Source organism: Cnephaeus nilssonii, assembly GCF_951640355.1.
Source record: "Cnephaeus nilssonii genome assembly, chromosome: 15".
In the NCBI taxonomy this organism is placed as follows: Eukaryota; Metazoa; Chordata; class Mammalia; order Chiroptera; family Vespertilionidae; genus Cnephaeus; species Cnephaeus nilssonii.
The window spans coordinates 56,957,312-56,975,606 of record NC_137086.1 but is presented as its reverse complement, the minus strand read 5'-3'; the positions used below and the strand labels follow the sequence as shown (position 1 = coordinate 56,975,606).

The following is an 18,295-nucleotide window of genomic DNA, read 5'->3' as shown; positions in this document are numbered from 1 at the left end:
AACACCTATGGCAAGTCCTTTTGCAACAGTAGAGTCCAATGGGATAGAAAACACAAACGTTTTCAGTCTGTGTTTTCCCTTTTCATTGCTTGTCTGAGGGCCTTTCGGGGTCCCGGTGGTCACTGCCTGTCAGATTTAGAAAACAGTTTCTGGGTCGCTGACCCAGGTCCCCCCTTGGTCACGAGTGATGGGACTGTCCTCTCCTTAAGGGCTGAGCTGGTTCCACCCTGCACGATGGTTAGAAGTGACTGGCATGAGGCTGAGTGACCAGAAGATGAAGTTACCCCTAAAGCAGGCCCCTCTGTTCACTGGCGACCCGTGACATCTGCGGTCCAGGTGACCTGACAGTTCTCTCTCTCTGAAATCAGATTTCCAGAATTCAGAGATAAGGACACAAGGGAGCTTCAACCCTGTGTTCCCATTTGAACAGCCAGCCCAGACCTGACAGTTAAGTTTCCTGCCCCAGAGAACGTCGTTAAAGTCAAGGTTTGGGAGCAAAGGGGAAAGTGCTGTCTAAACACTTAGTCCTGGTGACTCTTCCAAAAATAATTCCTGCCCCCCTCCACCCCTCATGTCTTATCGACTCATTGACATGGCAGTGGCTTTAAAACAAAAATAAATAAAAGTAAAACCACATTTTGGAGAATTGGGCAAATTGTGCATTTGTCACGCTGGTAGGGAAAAAAATAGTGTCAGTAACCTCCTAGATGGAGAGCTTACAAAATGCTTACAGTTTCCAGGAACAAGACCACTAGTCCTGGCTCAGGGGAGGCTGGCAGGTGAGCAGGGGCAGGTGCAGTGGCTCCTGGGCACGTCCTGTGGTGATGCAGAGGGGCCTGGGGCCATCCAGCTCTTGTCATCTGGGGGCATCGGCCACATGCCCCTTCTCTTCCAGAGGCATCTGCAGCGCCACCCTAAGTGCTGTGCCCTCACAATGGTGGTTGCTGCCGGCCCGTCCTCCGTCCTGCATCCCTGTGTCCCTGTGTCCCTGCACTTTGGGTCCATTGGCTGTGGCCCGAGCGAGGAAGGACGCTGTGCAAACATGGCCCCTGGGATGTGGTGGGAGGACTCCCGCAGGAGGAACTGTGGCAGAGCAGGCAGCGTGCCCTGGGCAGCTCAGTGTTTCATTTCCTTTACTTCCTTGTCCGTCCCCAGGAAGAGCTGTCTGAGGAAGTCGGCCAGGATGGCAGCCATGCTCAGATTCCTGTTCAGGTCCACAATGCCACGTGCACCGTGAGGATCGCCGCCGTCACTACAGGAGGGGTCGGGCCTTTCAGTGACCCCGTGAAAATATTCGTCCCTGCACACGGTGAGAGCCGGGCTCCGGCAGCTGCTGGAGCAGTCCATCCAGGCCACACAGATTGCCAGCTGTGGGATGGACAGCTGGGTTAAGGCTGAAACATAGAGACCAATTTGCCATGGTAAAGAAAATGCGATAGGATCACACCTCAGCCAGAGACGCCTCCCACTAGCGTGACTATGAATGGTTCTAACTTACTAGGAGGATCAGTCCGCTCAGGGTTTGACTTGGTTTCCTGAATGTAGTTAAATGAGATGTGCCTACTGAATGTTGACAAGGCAGTGTGGCTGACCCTTCGCTCTCTAGAACTGATAGTTGGTTTTGCTGTTTTAATCAGTGCTGCTTGCCCCATTGTTGCCCATTCAGGCGTGAGGCAGCTTCATGATCGCTCAGTCCACAACATGCAGGGTTTCTTGCAGAAGCCGCCCTCAGACGGCCCTGGGCTCCCTGAGCTAAATGCCCGGCCCTGCATTCTGGCTCCTGCGTGTTGTTGGAGTGTTCTTTGGCAAGGTGTCACCGTGTACCCCAAGTGACCCAAACACTGTGCTTACTTCCGTAGATGAGGGGAGCCAGCTTTGTGCTGACTGTGTCCGGCCCTGGGTTGTTTGATGTTAAACTGATGTCATCAACTCCATGCACAGGCATCTGTATCAGTGTGACCTGTGTGTTTACAAGTCCTTGCCAGCACAGCTTTTGTACTCATAGCAAACGGGACTTATGAGCAGACTGGTGAGTCCCCGACGGTCTCCTCCAGTGACCCTCTCATAGACTCTCCCTTAAAAGCAGAATTGGAGCCATATATCAGGTCCGTCAGCCCAGAATTGGAGCCATATATCAGGCCCGTCAGCCTCTGCACCTGGGACCATTAGTGACTGGTGATGGGGACGCCAGGCTTATCTGCCTGGTAGAAATTCAGAGTCAACAAGATTCCGATTCTAAATGCACAGGTTAAAAAGTCAGACTTTGCCCTAACTGGTTTGGCTCAGTGGATAGAGCGTCGGCCTGTGGACTGAAAGGTCCCGGGTTCGATTCCGGTCAAGGGCATGTACCTGGGTTGTGGGCGCATCCCCAGTGGGAGGTGTGCAGGAGGCAGCTGATCGATGTTTCTAACTCTATCTCTCTCCCTTCCTCTCTGTAAAAAAATCAATAATATATATATATATATATATTTTTTTTTTTTAAATATATATTTTTTAAAAAGTCAGACTTGAAGCCCTGACCGGTGTTTCCCAGTGGTTAGAGAACCAGCTCGAGCACCGAAGGGTCATGGGCTCGATTCCCGGTCAGGGGCACAGACCTGGGTTGCGGGTTTGCTCCCTGCCCCGAGTTGGGGCGCCTGTGGGAGGCAGCTGGTTAATGTGTCTCTGTTGCATCAATGTTTCTCTCTCTCTCTCCCTTCCTCCCTCCCTCCTTTTCTTCCACTCTGAAGAATAATGGAAAAAAAACCCTCAGGTGAGGATTAACAACAAAAAGTCAGAATTATAAAAAGCTTTGTTATTCTGGCAGTCCTTGCTTTGCACAATTCCAATATGCATACGTTTCAGTTACCATTGTTCAGTGAAATAACTCAGTTCCTTAACAATATGGTTCAAATGTGAGTTACCATCGTATATTAACTGTGAGACCTGCATAAAACACACACTTCACTGCTGGCTCTTCAGTGCACAAATCCACAGAAGTAACAGGCTCATAGTGACCACAACCGGTGTGCTACTTCTCCGAGTCTGTTCGCGGCTGGTCACTGTACTTGCATTATTCAGTTCACTTCCAAGACATATCACCATGCTGCCCCCCTCTGTAAGTGACAAACCCACGTGACATCTTAACAAAAATGGATACGTGAAAGAGAGTTGGCGAACAAAGATGAAAGTGTAGTAAAGAAAGGAAAAATGAGTTGCAGTGAAATTTGAGTTGAACGTGTGTGGAATTATGGAAGAAAGAGCTCACGGATTCTAGATCCACAGCCAGGGATGCAGAGGAGGTGAGCTTGCCCACATGGATGAAGTGATCGTACCCAAAAGGAGGGAGATGTTCCAGACGGAGGTACCCCAGCAAAGATCTTCACACGAAGGAACTCTGAGATGGACTGTACAGCCTTGAAAGCACAAAGGATAGGTTGTCGGAAGCAGATCCAGACTTAGAATGGAGCACAACAACGCGCAGGCACAGAAAGTAGATTCTGTCCACGTCATAAGTTACACTGGAAGGAGGCCAGCCCCGTCCACACCACTCTTGATCAGTGTTTACAAAGAAATAATCATGCCTAATTCTCCATGTTTCCAGTGTGTTATTACAGTGTACCAGGTGAATGTTAATTTGACCATTTTCCCTTCCGTATACCTTTGTTGCTGGCATGGTTGCCACTGATGCCTGAGACCCCTACACAGTCTCAGGACTGCCTATGTTTGTGAGTCACGGAATCTCGAAGGACTGGTTCTAAAGCTTACGATTACCTGCTCTTCCCCACTACAAGCCAGTGTTTCCTGTGTGTTTCGGATCCGGAGAGGTGTTCTGAATTGCTTCCATTGGTTTTTTTTTTACCAGGTTGGGTAGATCTGGCCCCCTCATCAGCTCCAACACCTGGCAATACAGACCCCGTGCTCATCGTCCTCGGCTGCTTCTGCGGATTTATTCTGATTGGGCTGGTTTTGTATGTTTCTCAGGCCATCAGAAAAAGAGTCCAGGAGACGAGGTTTGGGTAAGTGTCCCAGTTGAAACATGTTTTGTTTGGCTCTTGCCTGTGTTACTCAGTAGTTACAGCGCCGGCCCATGCCCCAAAGGGTTGTGGGTTCGATTTTCAGTCAAGGACATGTTTGATCCCCAGCCTTGGTTGGGGTGCATTCGGGAGGCAACTAATCGATATGTCACTCTCACATCGATGTTTCTCTCTCACTCTCTCCCTCCTTCCCTTCCACTTTCTCTAAAATATCAACGGGAAAAATATCCTCGGTTGAGGATTAACCGCAATAAAGAAATGTTCTGTTCAGTGGTGTCAATGAGATAGATGGTTACAGCGTTGTTTCTGGGGCCAAGTGACAGTGTCTGTCCTACCGGCCCGCTCCTCGGTGTGCAAACTGGGAGCCCTGCCTGTGCTCACTCTGGGCGGGCAGCGTCCTCACTGAGGCCAGTGCCTCAGAGGCAGCCGCAGGGAAAGCCAGCCCGGTGGGGTCTGCGCAGACAAGACCATCAACAGGCCTTCGCTGCTCAAACTCAGTTGCTGTTGAATGAGCACTTTTATTAGAAGCCTTTGAACTGACCCTAATTATGAACAAAAATAAAACAGAATATGTATGTACAAATAAAATTGTGAGAAGGAAATTTCACCAAAGCATTAGCAATTCTGTAATTGTGGGTGATTCTGTGTGTTTTTTTCTTTCCTGCATTTCACACATTTTCTGTAGTGATCAATTATTTTTCTAATAGAGAAAACCTTTGTATTTTTACCTTCAAATTTATAAGAAGCTCTTTTTCTTACTTTCTATAATCTGACTTTCATAACCAAACAGGAGGTGAATGTCAAAAACACGTGGAGGCAGCTGGGAACACAAGGCTGGGTGTGCCGGCGTTGTTTCTGGGGCTCGTTTGGGGCCCCCATACTTGTGCAGTGGCTTTGGCTTTCCCTGAAATCCAGCTTGTCCCTCGGGGCGGAGGGCAGCTTGGAGTGGGACAGGATGAGGACAGGCGGGAACTGTGCAGCCTGGCTCAGACACTCCCCATGGACATGGAGGGGGAGCTCAGCTGTGGAGGCTAGTCTGCCCATCCTGTGTCCATCTCAGTCCTGGTGGGCAAGTACCCACAGTACTTAGCAACTCTATACCTTAAGTATGTAAACTCTAAGAATGATTGTGTTAAAGACACGGACAAAATCTCACCTAAATCCTTGGCATTGGGTTGATTAAAAGACACCCCAGAGTCTAGGTACAATCTGGGGGCTCATTGCAGAGACCTTGTGCAGAAAGTGCAGGAGTAGCTCATTGAAGGCCTACTAGGTGCTGGCACTGTGATAGCCTGGGGTACAGTGCTGAACAAAGCAGGCGCTGCCCCTGCCTTCATGGGACACACAGTCAGTGGGGAACCAGGCAGCAATCACACAAATTAATATAAAATGACAACTGCAGCAAGTTCTCTGGACCTTCATGAGTAGAGTAGAGAACAGCAGACTGGACTGTGCTAAGGCCGGAAAGGCCTCCCAGCAGAGCTGGTGATACCTGAGTTAGAAACTGAAGAAAGAGCAAGTGTTGATTAGATGAGCGAAGGGAAGAGCACTTCAGCCAGAAGAGCAGCACATGTAAATGCCCACAGAGGGGCAGCGCCAGGCTGCAGGTGTGACGCCCGGGGTCTGGCATTCGTTCTGTCACTTGAACAAGTCTTACTTGATCCTTGGCGTTCTCTCTCTCTCTAAGTAGTCTCTGAGGTTATTACCAGTTTAATTTCTGTGATTCTGAATTGAGGCTTTCAGACTCGGTCATTAGTGGAGCGGTGCCGAGTCAAAGATGATGGTGTCCTCACGCACTAGCGGCACTGTGCAGTATGTGTCATCAAGTGGGCATTCATCGCTATCGCTGAGGAAACAGTAATTGATATAGAAGGATACATAGCCCGACCGGCATGGCTCAGCGGTTGAGCATCAACCATGAACCAGGAGGTTGTGGTTTGATTCCCAGTCAGGGCACATCCCTGGGTTGCAGGCTCGATCCCCAGTGTGGGGCATGCAGGAGCAGCCGATCAGTCTCTCTCATCATTGATGTTTCTATCTCTCCCTCTCTGTTCCTTTGTGAAATCAATAAAAAATATATTTTTTTTAAAAAAAGAAGGATGCATAGACATATTTTCTTAGACCACCTCAAACGTAGGCTCAGTAAAGACAGAACCTCTGAGATGATGGCCAAAGCTCCTGGCGGTGCTGAGCTCCAGGGGCCTGGTCGGGGCCCCTAGGCGTGCAGCTGAGGGACGCTGGAGGGGTGGGCGCAGAAGCAGAGGGTGCTGCTTTGCCTTCTGAGGCTTAGCCAAGCATTTAGGAACAGCACATAGCAGTGTTGCCCTTCCCAGTCTTCGGAAGTTCAGTACCTTTTTGCTTCTTCCGAAGTCTCCCCTAGGCACCCTCTTTTCTTGCTTTTCTTTAGGAGGAAATATTTTCTAGGACATGACATGTTGTAAAAATATTTTGATTCTGGTTTTAAAATACATGAAGGACAAAGTGCTGGAATGAGACCCCACTCACAACAGCATGAAAACTATCAGCTTCTTAGGAATAGACCCAACAGATGTGCAAGAACTTTGTGGAAAAAGTTAGTAGACTTTACCAATAACGTGGAAGAAAAATAAGTGGGGAAGTGTGTACCATGCTCATGGATGAGAGGGCTGTTTTGTTGGAGAGATCGTTTTTTTCCTCAAGTTAACCATAAATTCTATATAATCATCATGTGATTCCTGTAGGGTTGTTGATAAATGGCAAGCTGATTTTAAAAAGCACTTTGAAGAGTAAAAGGAGCAGGGACAGCTGAGGCAGTCGGGTCAGCCCCTGCTGTTGCTACAGCCCATGGTGGGGAACCCTGTTCTTGCCAAGGGCCATTTGGATATTTATAACATCATTCGAGGGCCATACAAAATTATCAACTTGAAAATTAGCCTGCTGCATTTGGTCAAACATTTAATTCACTCACCCCTAATGCCTTGGCAGGGCCAGACCAAATGATTTCATGGGCCTTGTATGGCCAGGCGTTCCCCACCCCTGCATAGCCTGAGATGTCTGTTTCGTTCACCAGGAATGCCTTCACAGGCGAGGATGTGGAACTGGTGGTCAATTACACAGCAAAGAAGTCCTTCAGTCGGCGAGCCATCGAACTCACCTGTAAGTTGACTTCCATTTCTCTTTTTCGGCAAAAGTTAAAATGGTTAAGAGCAAAGAGGGAACAACAGAATCATTGACAGGTTTCTCACAAAAGCCCAAGGCGTCCAAGAATCGATGTTACCCTGCAAGATGTATTCAGCAAGCGGCAGGTAGGTAGTCAGACGTGACCCTGTGCCTCCTTGCCGGCCAGCTTGCTGGAAATACGGGTGAAGTTGATGAGGTGACAGCCTCCAAATGCCTTGACAAGTGGTAGGAAATATGGATTTAAAGGAAGCAGCAGAACACCTGACCTGCTCAGAGCTTGTCATTTCCTGGCCCCCAACTCAGAACGATTTATGACGCCCTTGGTATCAATTGTGGGTTGGGCTTTGCTGAATCAGAGTGGGCGTTCTTCTCGTTGAACAGGGGGGATAAACACATAGTTCTGTGTTCTTGAATAATTCCAGAAATTGTGTAGAAAATGTTATAGTCATCTCTCACTGACACCAGAGAGGTGTTACCAGCCAGGACAGCCCCCTGAGCCCGTGGGAGAGGGCTATCCTCAACCTTGATCCTTGTCTTCTCATATAAATGAATTGGCGTTGTGAACAGCCAATTTAGAAGAAGACGAAGAAAAGGAAAAGAAAAGCCAATTTATTAAAGCATGCATCTTTATTGAATAAAGCAGGAACAAAGTAAGCAAACCTATCCATCTGGCTTATGAAGCACAGACGGGCTCTTAGCTAATCTGAAGAGCAGTTGGGTGGGGGTCTGAGGGGTTATGTACCTCCCTGTCTATAGGTCTCAGAATCCCTCTGCTGACTATTTTGGTACAGACTTATTCTCAAGGTCCCTTTTTTTTCACTTTGTTGTGGCCTTCCCAGAATTCATGAGAAGCACCTGGCAACTTTACCTTGCCAAGCCCTGAGACTGCTGGCTTCACTGCTTAGGGAGTAAAACGGCCCTTTTTTCCTTTCCCCTTTTCCCTCCCTTTCTGCGTGCTCTCCTTAGGGAGGTTTTTAACCATTTGCTCTGTGTCCTTGGCTGGGAAGGATAATGGCTGGTTAGTTACAAGCTGGCTGCAAATTGCCCGGCACTGTTGGGCCTTGTTTTAACTTTCCTGTCTCAGTTTCCCTATTCCTCCTGCCCTGAATCCTGTAACAAAAGTATGTACAAAGACTTTAAAATTTAAGCTTCTGGATGTTTGCTAAAACACCAAAATAACAAGCCAAATATAAGAATGATGGTATACAGGATGCTGTGAAATAAAAACTAGTGTGATATAGAATGTTACAATTTCCTTCCTTTTCTAATCTAGAAGTTTGACTTTTAGATGTTATTATATTTTTTTAATTTTTTATTGACTTTTGAGAGAGAGAAGAAGAGAGGGAGGGAGAGAGAGAGAGTGTGAGAGAGAGAGGTGAGAGAAAGAAACATCGATTGGCTGCCTCCTGCATGGGCTTGATCCTCGAGCTCACAACCCGGGCCTGTCTCCTGATGGGGAATTGAACCGTGACCTCCTGGTTCATGGGTCAACACTCAACCATTGAGCCACAGCAGCTGGGCAGATGTTCTTACATTTTAAAAAATTCTTAATTTACACCAATTTTTTTTTTCTATATTGGAGGACCATTTGGGTAAAATATTTTTACCAAGAGCTTAACATGTCCAGATTGTCCACATGGTTTTTTGTTGTTTTGTTTTTAATATATTTTTTATTGATTTCAGAAAGGAAGGGAGAGGGGGAGAGAGAAACATTAATGATGAGAGAGAATCATTGATCGGCTGCCTCCTGCATGCCCCACACTGGGGATCGAGCCTGCTACCTGGGCATGTGCTCTGTCAGGAGGGAATGGAACCGTGACCTCCTGGCTCATAGGTCGACGTTCAACCACTGAGAAACACAGGCAGGGCTGTTGTGTTCTTCCAAAGCCTTGCTCACTGCCTTTCTGGGGCACAAACGGAATCATTTGCCAAGTGGTCGTTGAATGGGTCTCCCTCCCTGGTTAATGGCTCTTACTGCTAACACTTCCTGTCAGTGCTGCGCCTGGTTACAGAAGATCTTGCTCTCCAGTCCTCCACCAGGTACTGAGCTTCGCACTGTCCATGTCCCTGTGATGAGGCTCAGGTACCATGGCAGCTTGTGCTCTGGGTTTCCTGGGTTTCTGCGCCTCCTTCCCTGGCAGGGAGGAAGGGAAGGGCCCCAGGCTCCTTTGTGACCTGTGCTTAGGGTATAACAGTAACTACTCCACTAGGAAATACCTACTGACTTCTCTTCCTCACTTTGAGTCAGGAGTGAACTTCCCCAGTGGGAATCTGATTGCCAGTTGCTGATCCTGCACATGGGAAGGAGAAATGTGGTGGTGATGTTTAGACATTTTCATCTTGCTTAAGGGTTCATTTTATTTGCTGTAATCATAGTAGAATTAAGTGTGATATTTTATTACTGGCATTTGGGGGAGAAGAGCCATGGGGTATAAAATGGAAAAAGCATTTAACTATTTTGTGGGGCTTTATATGTAATTTTAATTATATTCCAATGAAGGGAAGCACACTGACATCTCATCTGTCCCCTGTCACTTCCTTCCTAGTAAGCAGCTTGGGAGTCAGCGAGGAGCTGCAGCGTAAGCTGGAAGATGTTATGATTGACAGGAACCTTCTAATTCTTGGAAAAATTCTGGGTGAAGGTAAACAGTTTAATCCTTTTAAAATATGGGATAAGAAAGTAAGCAGTTCACAGTAATTTTTTAAAATGTGTATTTGTTAAATAGAATACCATTTTGTGACTCTAAATGATAATACAAAGAGTTCTATTTTATTATTTAAAACTAGAAGCCTGGTGCACAAATTCGTGTACATGTGGGTTCTGGCTGGCCCGCCCCATCAGGGTTGGGGGGTCAGTTGGGGGCGGGGTCAGCCTGGGGAAGGGGCCACGGGCAGTTAGCCAGCTGGCCCCGCCTCCTGGTTGAACTCCCAGTCGAGGGAACAATTTGCATATTAGCCTTCTATTACATAGGATGAAAAAGTGAATAGTGATTTTTGAAACTAAGATTGGGCATATGGATGGGGCTCTATAGTGTCTAGCACACACAGTAGGCCTTGAAAATATGAACTCCCTTCCTCCATTGAAAAGCATGTAATTCACTGGTTGGCTTCCTATATCATTTAAATTCATTCCTCTAGTTCTCAAGTTTATAATTTCTGGCACCTACCTGGTTAAATAGGGACAAAGGTGAAAATACATATTTAATCTGTCAACCTGATATTCTGATGTTAGGATGAATGATGATGGTGTTCAGAGTTTCTACTTTATGAATTTCAAAAACATTCCCCACGTTGTCCTGTAATAAGTGACAACCTGAGCGAAGTCCAAGCCAGCCTAGGTGCTGACAAGCGGGAGGGTAGTGCCTGGCTTCTGCCCTGGGTTTCGAGTGTGGATGGCCTGGCAGCTCTGCCTGCTGCTGTGTCTGGGTCCTCTCGGGCCACGTGAAAACGTGGCTCTGGCTCTGTGTTCAGGAGAGATTTTGCACAAGGTCCACATAGGTGTTGTTTTGCTTCACAGGAGAGTTTGGGTCCGTCATGGAAGGAAGTCTTAGTCAGCAAGATGGGACTTCTGAGAAAGTGGCCGTGAAGACCATGAAACGTGAGTTATCTGTCACCCACGAAACCCATTCTAGGTGTGGACAGCCGCTTCGGCGTCTGGTGCTCCATGAGGCCAGGTTGGAGTTCAGAGGTCGTGATCTCAGTCACCGATGGCTCAGGAGGCCATCCAGAGCGCTGCCTGGTCACAGAGGGACCGTTTCTATAATGAGCTCTTCACACCTGCCCCGTCGAGTCCTCACACTCAAGACAGTAACATGTCATCCCCTCTCTCTCTCTCTCCCTCCCTCCCTCTCTCCTTCTCTCTCACTAATAACTCCAAGTAAGGCATGAATTTCTGGGCAGGGCTGGCCTGGTGGCAGCATGTGACCACACGACGGTCTCACTTTGATTCTTCAGGTGTTCAGCTGGGCACCCATAAAGGAGACTCGATCGTGCGGCATGTCGCCTGCAGCTGTCTCCCCGGTGCACTTGGAGGGAGAGGCTTAGTGCTTAGTACGTTCACGTTCTTCGTATTGCTTCCTCGTTTACCCCCTGTACAAATCCAATACTATTTTCTTTTTTCTTTTTTAATATATTTTATTGATTTTTTTACAGAGAGGAAGGGAGAGGGATAGAGAGCTAGAAACATCGATGAGAGAGAAACATCGATCAGCTGCCTCCTGCACACCCCCTACTAGGGATGTGCCCGCAACCAAGGTACATGCCCTCGATCGGAATCGAACCTGGGACCCCTCAGTCCGCAGGCTGACGCTCTATCCACTGAGTCAAACCGGTTTCGGCTCCAATACTATTTTCTAAAATTTAAATCAACTGTTTACTGGGCATTAAAGCATAAGTTAGATTATTAGCATGTCTTGAGACTTTTTAACCAGAATCAGGGGTTGAAGTTTTAATTCATTTACTAAAAGTGACCATCATCACCAGCCAGTCACGTGGGCTGGTGCTTTTCGCCTTTCGTGTATCTGATAATGGCCAGTCTTTATGGAATACTCACCGTGTGCCCAGGGCACTGCCGCCACTCCCCACGTCATCAGTACATCAGGGCCTGGACGCCGGGACAGCTGGGAAGCAGGTGCAGAGCTCTGCCTGGCGCTGAACCCAGCCCGGAGCCACACTCAGCACTGGTCCTGCCTTCCATTGTTTTATTCGAACCTCACAGTGTGCCTGTGGGAAGACTGCTCCCATCGTCCCCACTAACTGAGCCGAAGGTTTAGGGGACCTGGCCAGGGGAGCAGCGCCTGGAACCTGTTTCCCGTCCAGTCTTGGCTCTGCTATTTTTCAACTTAATTAGATTAACTTCATAGGAATTGGATCTGTGCTAATTATCAAAGGTTGAAAGACTAGTCTGGCCTCCAATGGCAGGCTCCTCTGCATTTGCCCCAATGTTGGTCCCTCGGGGGAGGAGTTCACAGGCAGATCCCACCCCTTCTGTTCCACCCACCCACCTGCTTGTTTGCAGCAAAGGCTGAAGGTGAGGGCTAAGGGCAGACAGTTTGCAGGTCTATAGAATTAAATTTTACTTTTTTGAAATCTGTTTTTATAGGAAGATTAACAGATACTAAACGCGTAGGATGTACAGACTCCTGCTGAATGCTCTATCTTAGTGCCTGTTAAAGCAGATTCCCCGAGGCACACCTGGCTTTATGTGTGTTTTGGTTTGATTTTAATTGTGGTAAAATACTTGGAACATCCTAAACCATTTTTAAATTCAGAGGCATTAAGTATGTTCATATTATTGTGCAGCCGTCACCACCATCACCTCCCGAATTTTTTCGGCTTACAAAACTGAAACTTGGTTGGTTAAACAGCTCTTGATCCCCCAGCACTCCCCTTTTACTTCTGTCTATGAATTAGACTGCTCTGCATACCTCATACAAGAGGATCACACAGTGTGAGTCCTCTTGTCACTAGCTAATGTCACTTAGCATAGTGTAGATTTTTATTTTTTTATTTTTTATTTTAAAAAATTTTTATTGATTTCAGAGAGGAAGAGAGAGGGAGAGAGAGAGATAGAAACATCAGTGATGAGAGAGAATCATTCATCGGTTGCCTCCTGCACGCCCCCCACTGGGGACCGAGCCCAAAACCCAGACATGTGCCCTTGACCGGAATCGAACCTGGGACCTTTCAGTCCGCAGGCTGACGCTCTATCCACCAAGCCAAACCCACCAGAGCCATAGTGTAGATTTTTAAATGTCTCTCTCAAGTTGCTTTAATTCCAGAAACTTGGTGTGGAAGTGTCTCTAATTCATAAGGCAGGGCTCAGCAGCCAGACTCAGGCGCCATGATGGAGAGAGGCACGTGTTCCTTCTTTCTTTAAGGCCAAACTGATGGCAACAGTTTGCATTTGATGTTAGTTTTAAAAACTAATTATTAGAGCAGTTTTAGGTTTACAGAAAAACTGGGCAGCAAGTACAGAGTTCCCATGTGTCCTCCCCACACACAGCTTCCTATCATTAACCTCTTGCATGAGTGTGGTGCAGTGTTTACAGTCAACGAATCCATATTCATACATTTATGACTGACGTCTGTAGGTTACATTAGGGTTCACCCTGTGTTGTACATTCTATGGGTTTTGACAAGTGCATAATGTCATGTGTCCACTGTCACCATGTCCTACAGACGTTTCACCACCCTAAAATCGCCTGTGCACCCCTTCTTTATCCCCCGCCTAGCCCGACAACCACTCATGTGTTTACTGTTGCCACAGTTTTGTCTTTTCATGATTTTACTTTGAGAGAACAAAATTGCTGTTGCCCCCCCTTCATGGAGCATGGTAATTGTGCCTGAGATTTCCCATCTCTTCTTTCAGTGGACAACTTTTCCCAGCGAGAGATCGAGGAGTTCCTCAGTGAGGCCGCATGCATGAAAGACTTCAGCCATCCCAACGTCATCCGACTCCTAGGTACCTGGAGAAAGGCAGGCCTGGTGGCCAGAGGGGTTCGGCGCACCCACTCTGTGCCAAAGGGGAACCTGGTGTAACCCACAGTGATTGACAACCTGGGGTTTCTTCACCCAAAAGGCTTCTCCTTATCGTTCACATTGTCGGAGGCTTATGGTAAAAGTGGGTAAAAATGGGACATGATTTAATGTCAGAATTTGGCTTTTAGCACCATTCGCTAAAAAAACACCAAATGGGGAGATCAGGTTCCAGGGGTTGCTGTTTAAGTGACCCTGTTCTGAGAGGGAGAGCAGCCTGAGAATAACAATGTTCTGACGACTTATTTTTGCTGCCCTGCAATCTAATACATGCCAAATTCCTTGGGGAGCTTTCAAAGTGTCTTTGACACTCAAGGGAGATGTGAAAACTAATCTTTGGATATAATATTGTGTCAAAGAAGTGAGTGTTACTCGTTTGCAGCCATCGGCTTCAGCAGACCGAGAACAATCGTGCTTTGTAATCGCACCAAAATGTGCACGAGCTCTGCCAGCGCGGTGTCAGGTGACAGGCTCTCCTTCTAGAATTCCACGGTAAATGGGTTGCAGCTTTTCCTGTGCACAACTGTTAAAATTTAGGGATGTGGATTCTACCTCAAAATACTTTGCGTAGTTGAAGCATTTGGCTTCAGTGCACGTCTTCGTACGATTAAGTGTTTCACTCTCACTTGAGACGAGTTTGCTTCTTGAATTCTGATGCAGTCCCTGCCCCTCACTTGGAATCAATGTAACGAAAACTCCCCAGGTCCCTGCAGGGCTCTGCTTGTTATAGACTAATTTTTGAGCGCTCTCATCATGCAAAGACTGGCCCTAACCTGAAAGAAAAAACATACCGAGATGTGGGCCCAGTGTGCGTTCTGTATTCTTGAACTCGGTGTGTGAGTTACGAGCGTTTGTTTTCTTAACTGTTCACTTGGGCGCACGTGGTTTCAATTTGGCCCAGGCTCCTGCCTGCTTTTTCCGGTCACTGCTTAACAAGGGCTCTTTGTAAGGAACTCTGCTCTTAATTTCAGGTGTTTGTATAGAAATGGGCTCTCAAGGCACCCCAAAGCCCATGGTGATTTTACCCTTCATGAAATACGGGGACCTACATACCTACTTACTCTATTCCCGACTGGAGACAGGATCAAAGGTAATGAATTACCCGCTGCATTGCCTCTGGATGCTGACAAGGCCTGGCCAAACTCAGCGTCTGACCTGGAATATAAAGGAGGGAGCGCAAGGACTTGAGCCTTTGTTTGAAGCTCCCTGTGCACCCCGGGGGTTGAAACAGGGTATCCACCTTCCCAGCAGGCCTCCCCAGGTCCTGTTATTCCTGTTTATGGGGGGAGGAAGTGAGCTGGGAGCACATGCTTGTGCCCCTCACAGTGGAGTCAGGGGGGGCCCCTTGTGATGTCAGAGTGGCCTCTTTCTTTTGAAGTTGCCTCTCTAACTTGTTCACTCTGAAATCCCTGGGCGCAGGACCTGTCTCAGTTTTCAGAGGGAAGGTGCCCTGAACTGTTTTTCAGAGACACTGAGAGTGAACTTACTCCACCCATCTTTCTTTTTTGTTTTGTTTTGTTAACCCTCACCCGAGGATATTTCTTCCATTGGTTTTTAGAGAGACTAGAACGGGGTTGAGGGTGGGGGTGAGGGACGGAGAGGAAGAGAGAAAGAGAAATACCTGTGTAAGAGAGATACATAGATTGGTTGCCTCCTACACATGCCCCAACCAGGGCCAGGGATTGAACCCACAACCCAGGTATGTGTCCTTGACCAGGAATCGAACCCATGACCCTTCGATGTGGGGCTGACTCTCTAATCACTGAGCACCACTGGCCAAGGCCCATCTTTCTTTTTATCCTTGGAAACGGAAATCATGTTGGTTGCTGTAGCTTTATTGTAAACCTTAAAATCGGGTACTGTGATTCCTCCAGATTTATTCTACTTTCCAGAATTGTTTTTAGCTTTTCTAGTTCTGTTGCCCTTCCATATAATTTTAGAATCAGCTTGTTTACAACAAGAGAAACCAGTACACAGCATTTTACTGACTAATGAATAGTTTCTATTTGCAAAAATACAAGTATATCTCCAGTGTTGGAAAGTAACTCCCATGTATACTTTTGCAGCCATAGGTAATGCTGGAAGTCACAAAATGCATAGAGAAGCTGGAACATCAAGCTTTCATTCAGGTCTTTGCTGTCTGTTCAGTCATTTGGGGGAATAAACACGTTCTGTTCTGCTAGTGCGGCAGGACTAGGACTGGGTTACGTAATGCGCTCCTCCAGCAGGGCCTCGGTGCCGTCTGTCCTCACCCTGCCCTCCATGAATACAGGCTATCATTTCCTTTATTTAGATCTTCAGCATCTTTCATTTTGTACTTGTCAGAGTATAAGTTTTGCACTTCTTTTGTTAAAATTATTCCCAAGTATTTTATTTTTTATCCTTTTGTAGATAAAATTGTTTGCTTGCTTTCATTTTCAGAAAGAGTGTTCATTTCTAGTGTATGGAACTACGCTGATTTTTGTATATCGATCTAGTGTCCTATAACTTAGTTGAACTCATTTATTAGTCCTACCACACAATTATCTTTTTTTAAAATAAGTTTTCACTTATTTTTTTTTCTTTAGAGCGAGAGGAAGGGAGAGAGAGAAACATCCATTAGTTGCTTTCAGCATACACCCTGACTGGCTATTGAATCCGAAACCTGGGCATGTGCCCTGACTGAGAATAGAACCGGTAACCGCTCAGTGCACGGGACAATGCTCAACAAACTGAGCCACACTGGTCAGGCCCACACAATTATCTTTTAAATAACTTTGGTCACAGTTTGCAAGAATTAAATCATTGTTCAAGGAAAAAATAACACAGATGAATAGTACCTGATACTGTTATGCCTCCAAGAATGTTAGCAGACTTGCTATTTTTTATACCCAAATCCTTTCCTGGAAATTAGCATCCAGAAAATTAAAGCCCCATATATACAGAACACAGCATGGGACTTTCCTCCCTGGTCTGTTTACATCCTCTCTAACAAGTCCATTATGTAAAGGTAAAGCATAATTAAAGCACTTTATTGCAATGTGTGGCCGACACGGGTCTTGGCACGGAGATATAAAGCACTAAAAATTCAGGGCTTTGTTCTCACCACGTTGGAAAACCCGTGCCAGACGGAATGAGTCGTGACAAATCCATTGTGCTGGGGAGAGGGTGTTGTGGATGAAACTGCTTGTGGGGGCCCGGAAGTCCCTGACTGCTTTCACTCACGCGCAGTGTCTGCAGGGAGCGCTACTTCTGTCGTCAACCTCAGAATCGGCTCCAACCCGGGTGGTCTCTAACACAGCAGCTCGCGTGCTGTCACGCCGTGGAGAAAACTCTAGGCTGCTGACATTACAGGGCGTCCCAAGAAACAAAAAGGAAAATTCCTGTGATAAGGGCCCAAGACCATCCTAATTTCTCTCTAAAAGAAAACTGTCTTTTCAAGAGATTTCAAAGGGATAGCAGATGTGGGTGCACAATTGGACAGCTACTTAAAGTGGGCTTTTTGCCTCAAAACATTAGAAACCCCCCCCCCTCAAAAGCCAGACCCTCCCTCTGTGTGGCCTGGGTGCTTGGTCCCACTGGCACTCAGGACACGGAGGATCCCATTGGATCTCATGACATGGGAGACAAATGTTATTCACTGTCAATACTTTCAAACATGGGGAGAAGAAAATGTGATATCTGCCAAACAGGTTTAGAGTTTGTTTGTTTTTTCATTCCTCTTTTAAAACCTTATTTGTGCTATTAGTGATACAGAAATGAAGTTTGTTTCCGTGTCTCATGGCCACACATTTCAGAGATAAAAATGCTGTTTTCCCCCAGACAGAGATAACTTGCAGATTTCCTTGTAAAAAAAAAAATAAATAAAATAATAATAATAATAATCTTTCTTCTTGCTTCGTTCCCCAGCACATTCCCGTGCAGACACTGGTGAAGTTCATGGTGGACATTGCCCAGGGGATGGAGTATCTGAGCAACAGGAATTTCCTTCATCGAGACTTAGCTGCTCGAAACTGCATGTAAGGGTCTGGGTGCGTCCTGGGCGGTTGGACTTCATGGTGTTGGTGTTTGTGGTGGGGACACAGTGGGTGGCCTGTCACTGTCACAGTAGGAGGAGAGATAGTTCTGGAGATGGAATTCCTGTGTCTCTGATGCATGACTGGGTTTGTGTCTGCGGGTTTTCAGTCCCTCCAGAACTTCCTCCTGTGACTCTGTTTTTATTTTCACACTCTCACGCCCTAGGAGGGCGAGGTAAAACCTTTGTGATCCCTGTTCATTGCCATCAGCCGGCTGTGGGCCCAGTTACATGTAAGTCAGCTGATCATGCAGACAGTCATGGAAACCATAAAGGTCTGTCCCTGCATCCCCGCGATGCTGCTTTGTGAAGACGCCCTGTTCCGTGGACACGCCGACCAGAGCAGCAAAGACAGACTAGAACTTGGAGTTCACGTTCTCCCCACATCTTCATGCTGCAGCAGCAGAGCCATTTTCTGCGGTAGATCTTCAAGGCAGTAAATGCGCCTTGACTTAAGTTCACTGTTGCAGGAAAAGGGAAGGTTCCTTAAATGTGTTGCTTTTACTTACTTTTCTTGGCTGGAGGAGTG

At 47.0% G+C, this 18,295-nt stretch overlaps 1 protein-coding gene across 1 annotated transcript in view; it reads left to right on the top strand.

Moving 5' to 3' along the window:
* MERTK (MER proto-oncogene, tyrosine kinase) overlaps positions 1-18,295 on the top strand; it is a 108,676-nt gene that overhangs the window by 81,507 nt on the left and 8,874 nt on the right. Inside the window, exons 9-16 of the mRNA XM_079791743.1 lie at positions 1,156-1,309; positions 3,845-3,998; positions 7,066-7,151; positions 9,722-9,817; positions 10,693-10,773; positions 13,546-13,638; positions 14,684-14,802; positions 17,601-17,710. Coding sequence (XP_079647869.1) covers positions 1,156-1,309; positions 3,845-3,998; positions 7,066-7,151; positions 9,722-9,817; positions 10,693-10,773; positions 13,546-13,638; positions 14,684-14,802; positions 17,601-17,710 — 893 coding nt within the window. The remainder of the gene's footprint in view (positions 1-1,155; positions 1,310-3,844; positions 3,999-7,065; positions 7,152-9,721; positions 9,818-10,692; positions 10,774-13,545; positions 13,639-14,683; positions 14,803-17,600; positions 17,711-18,295) is intronic.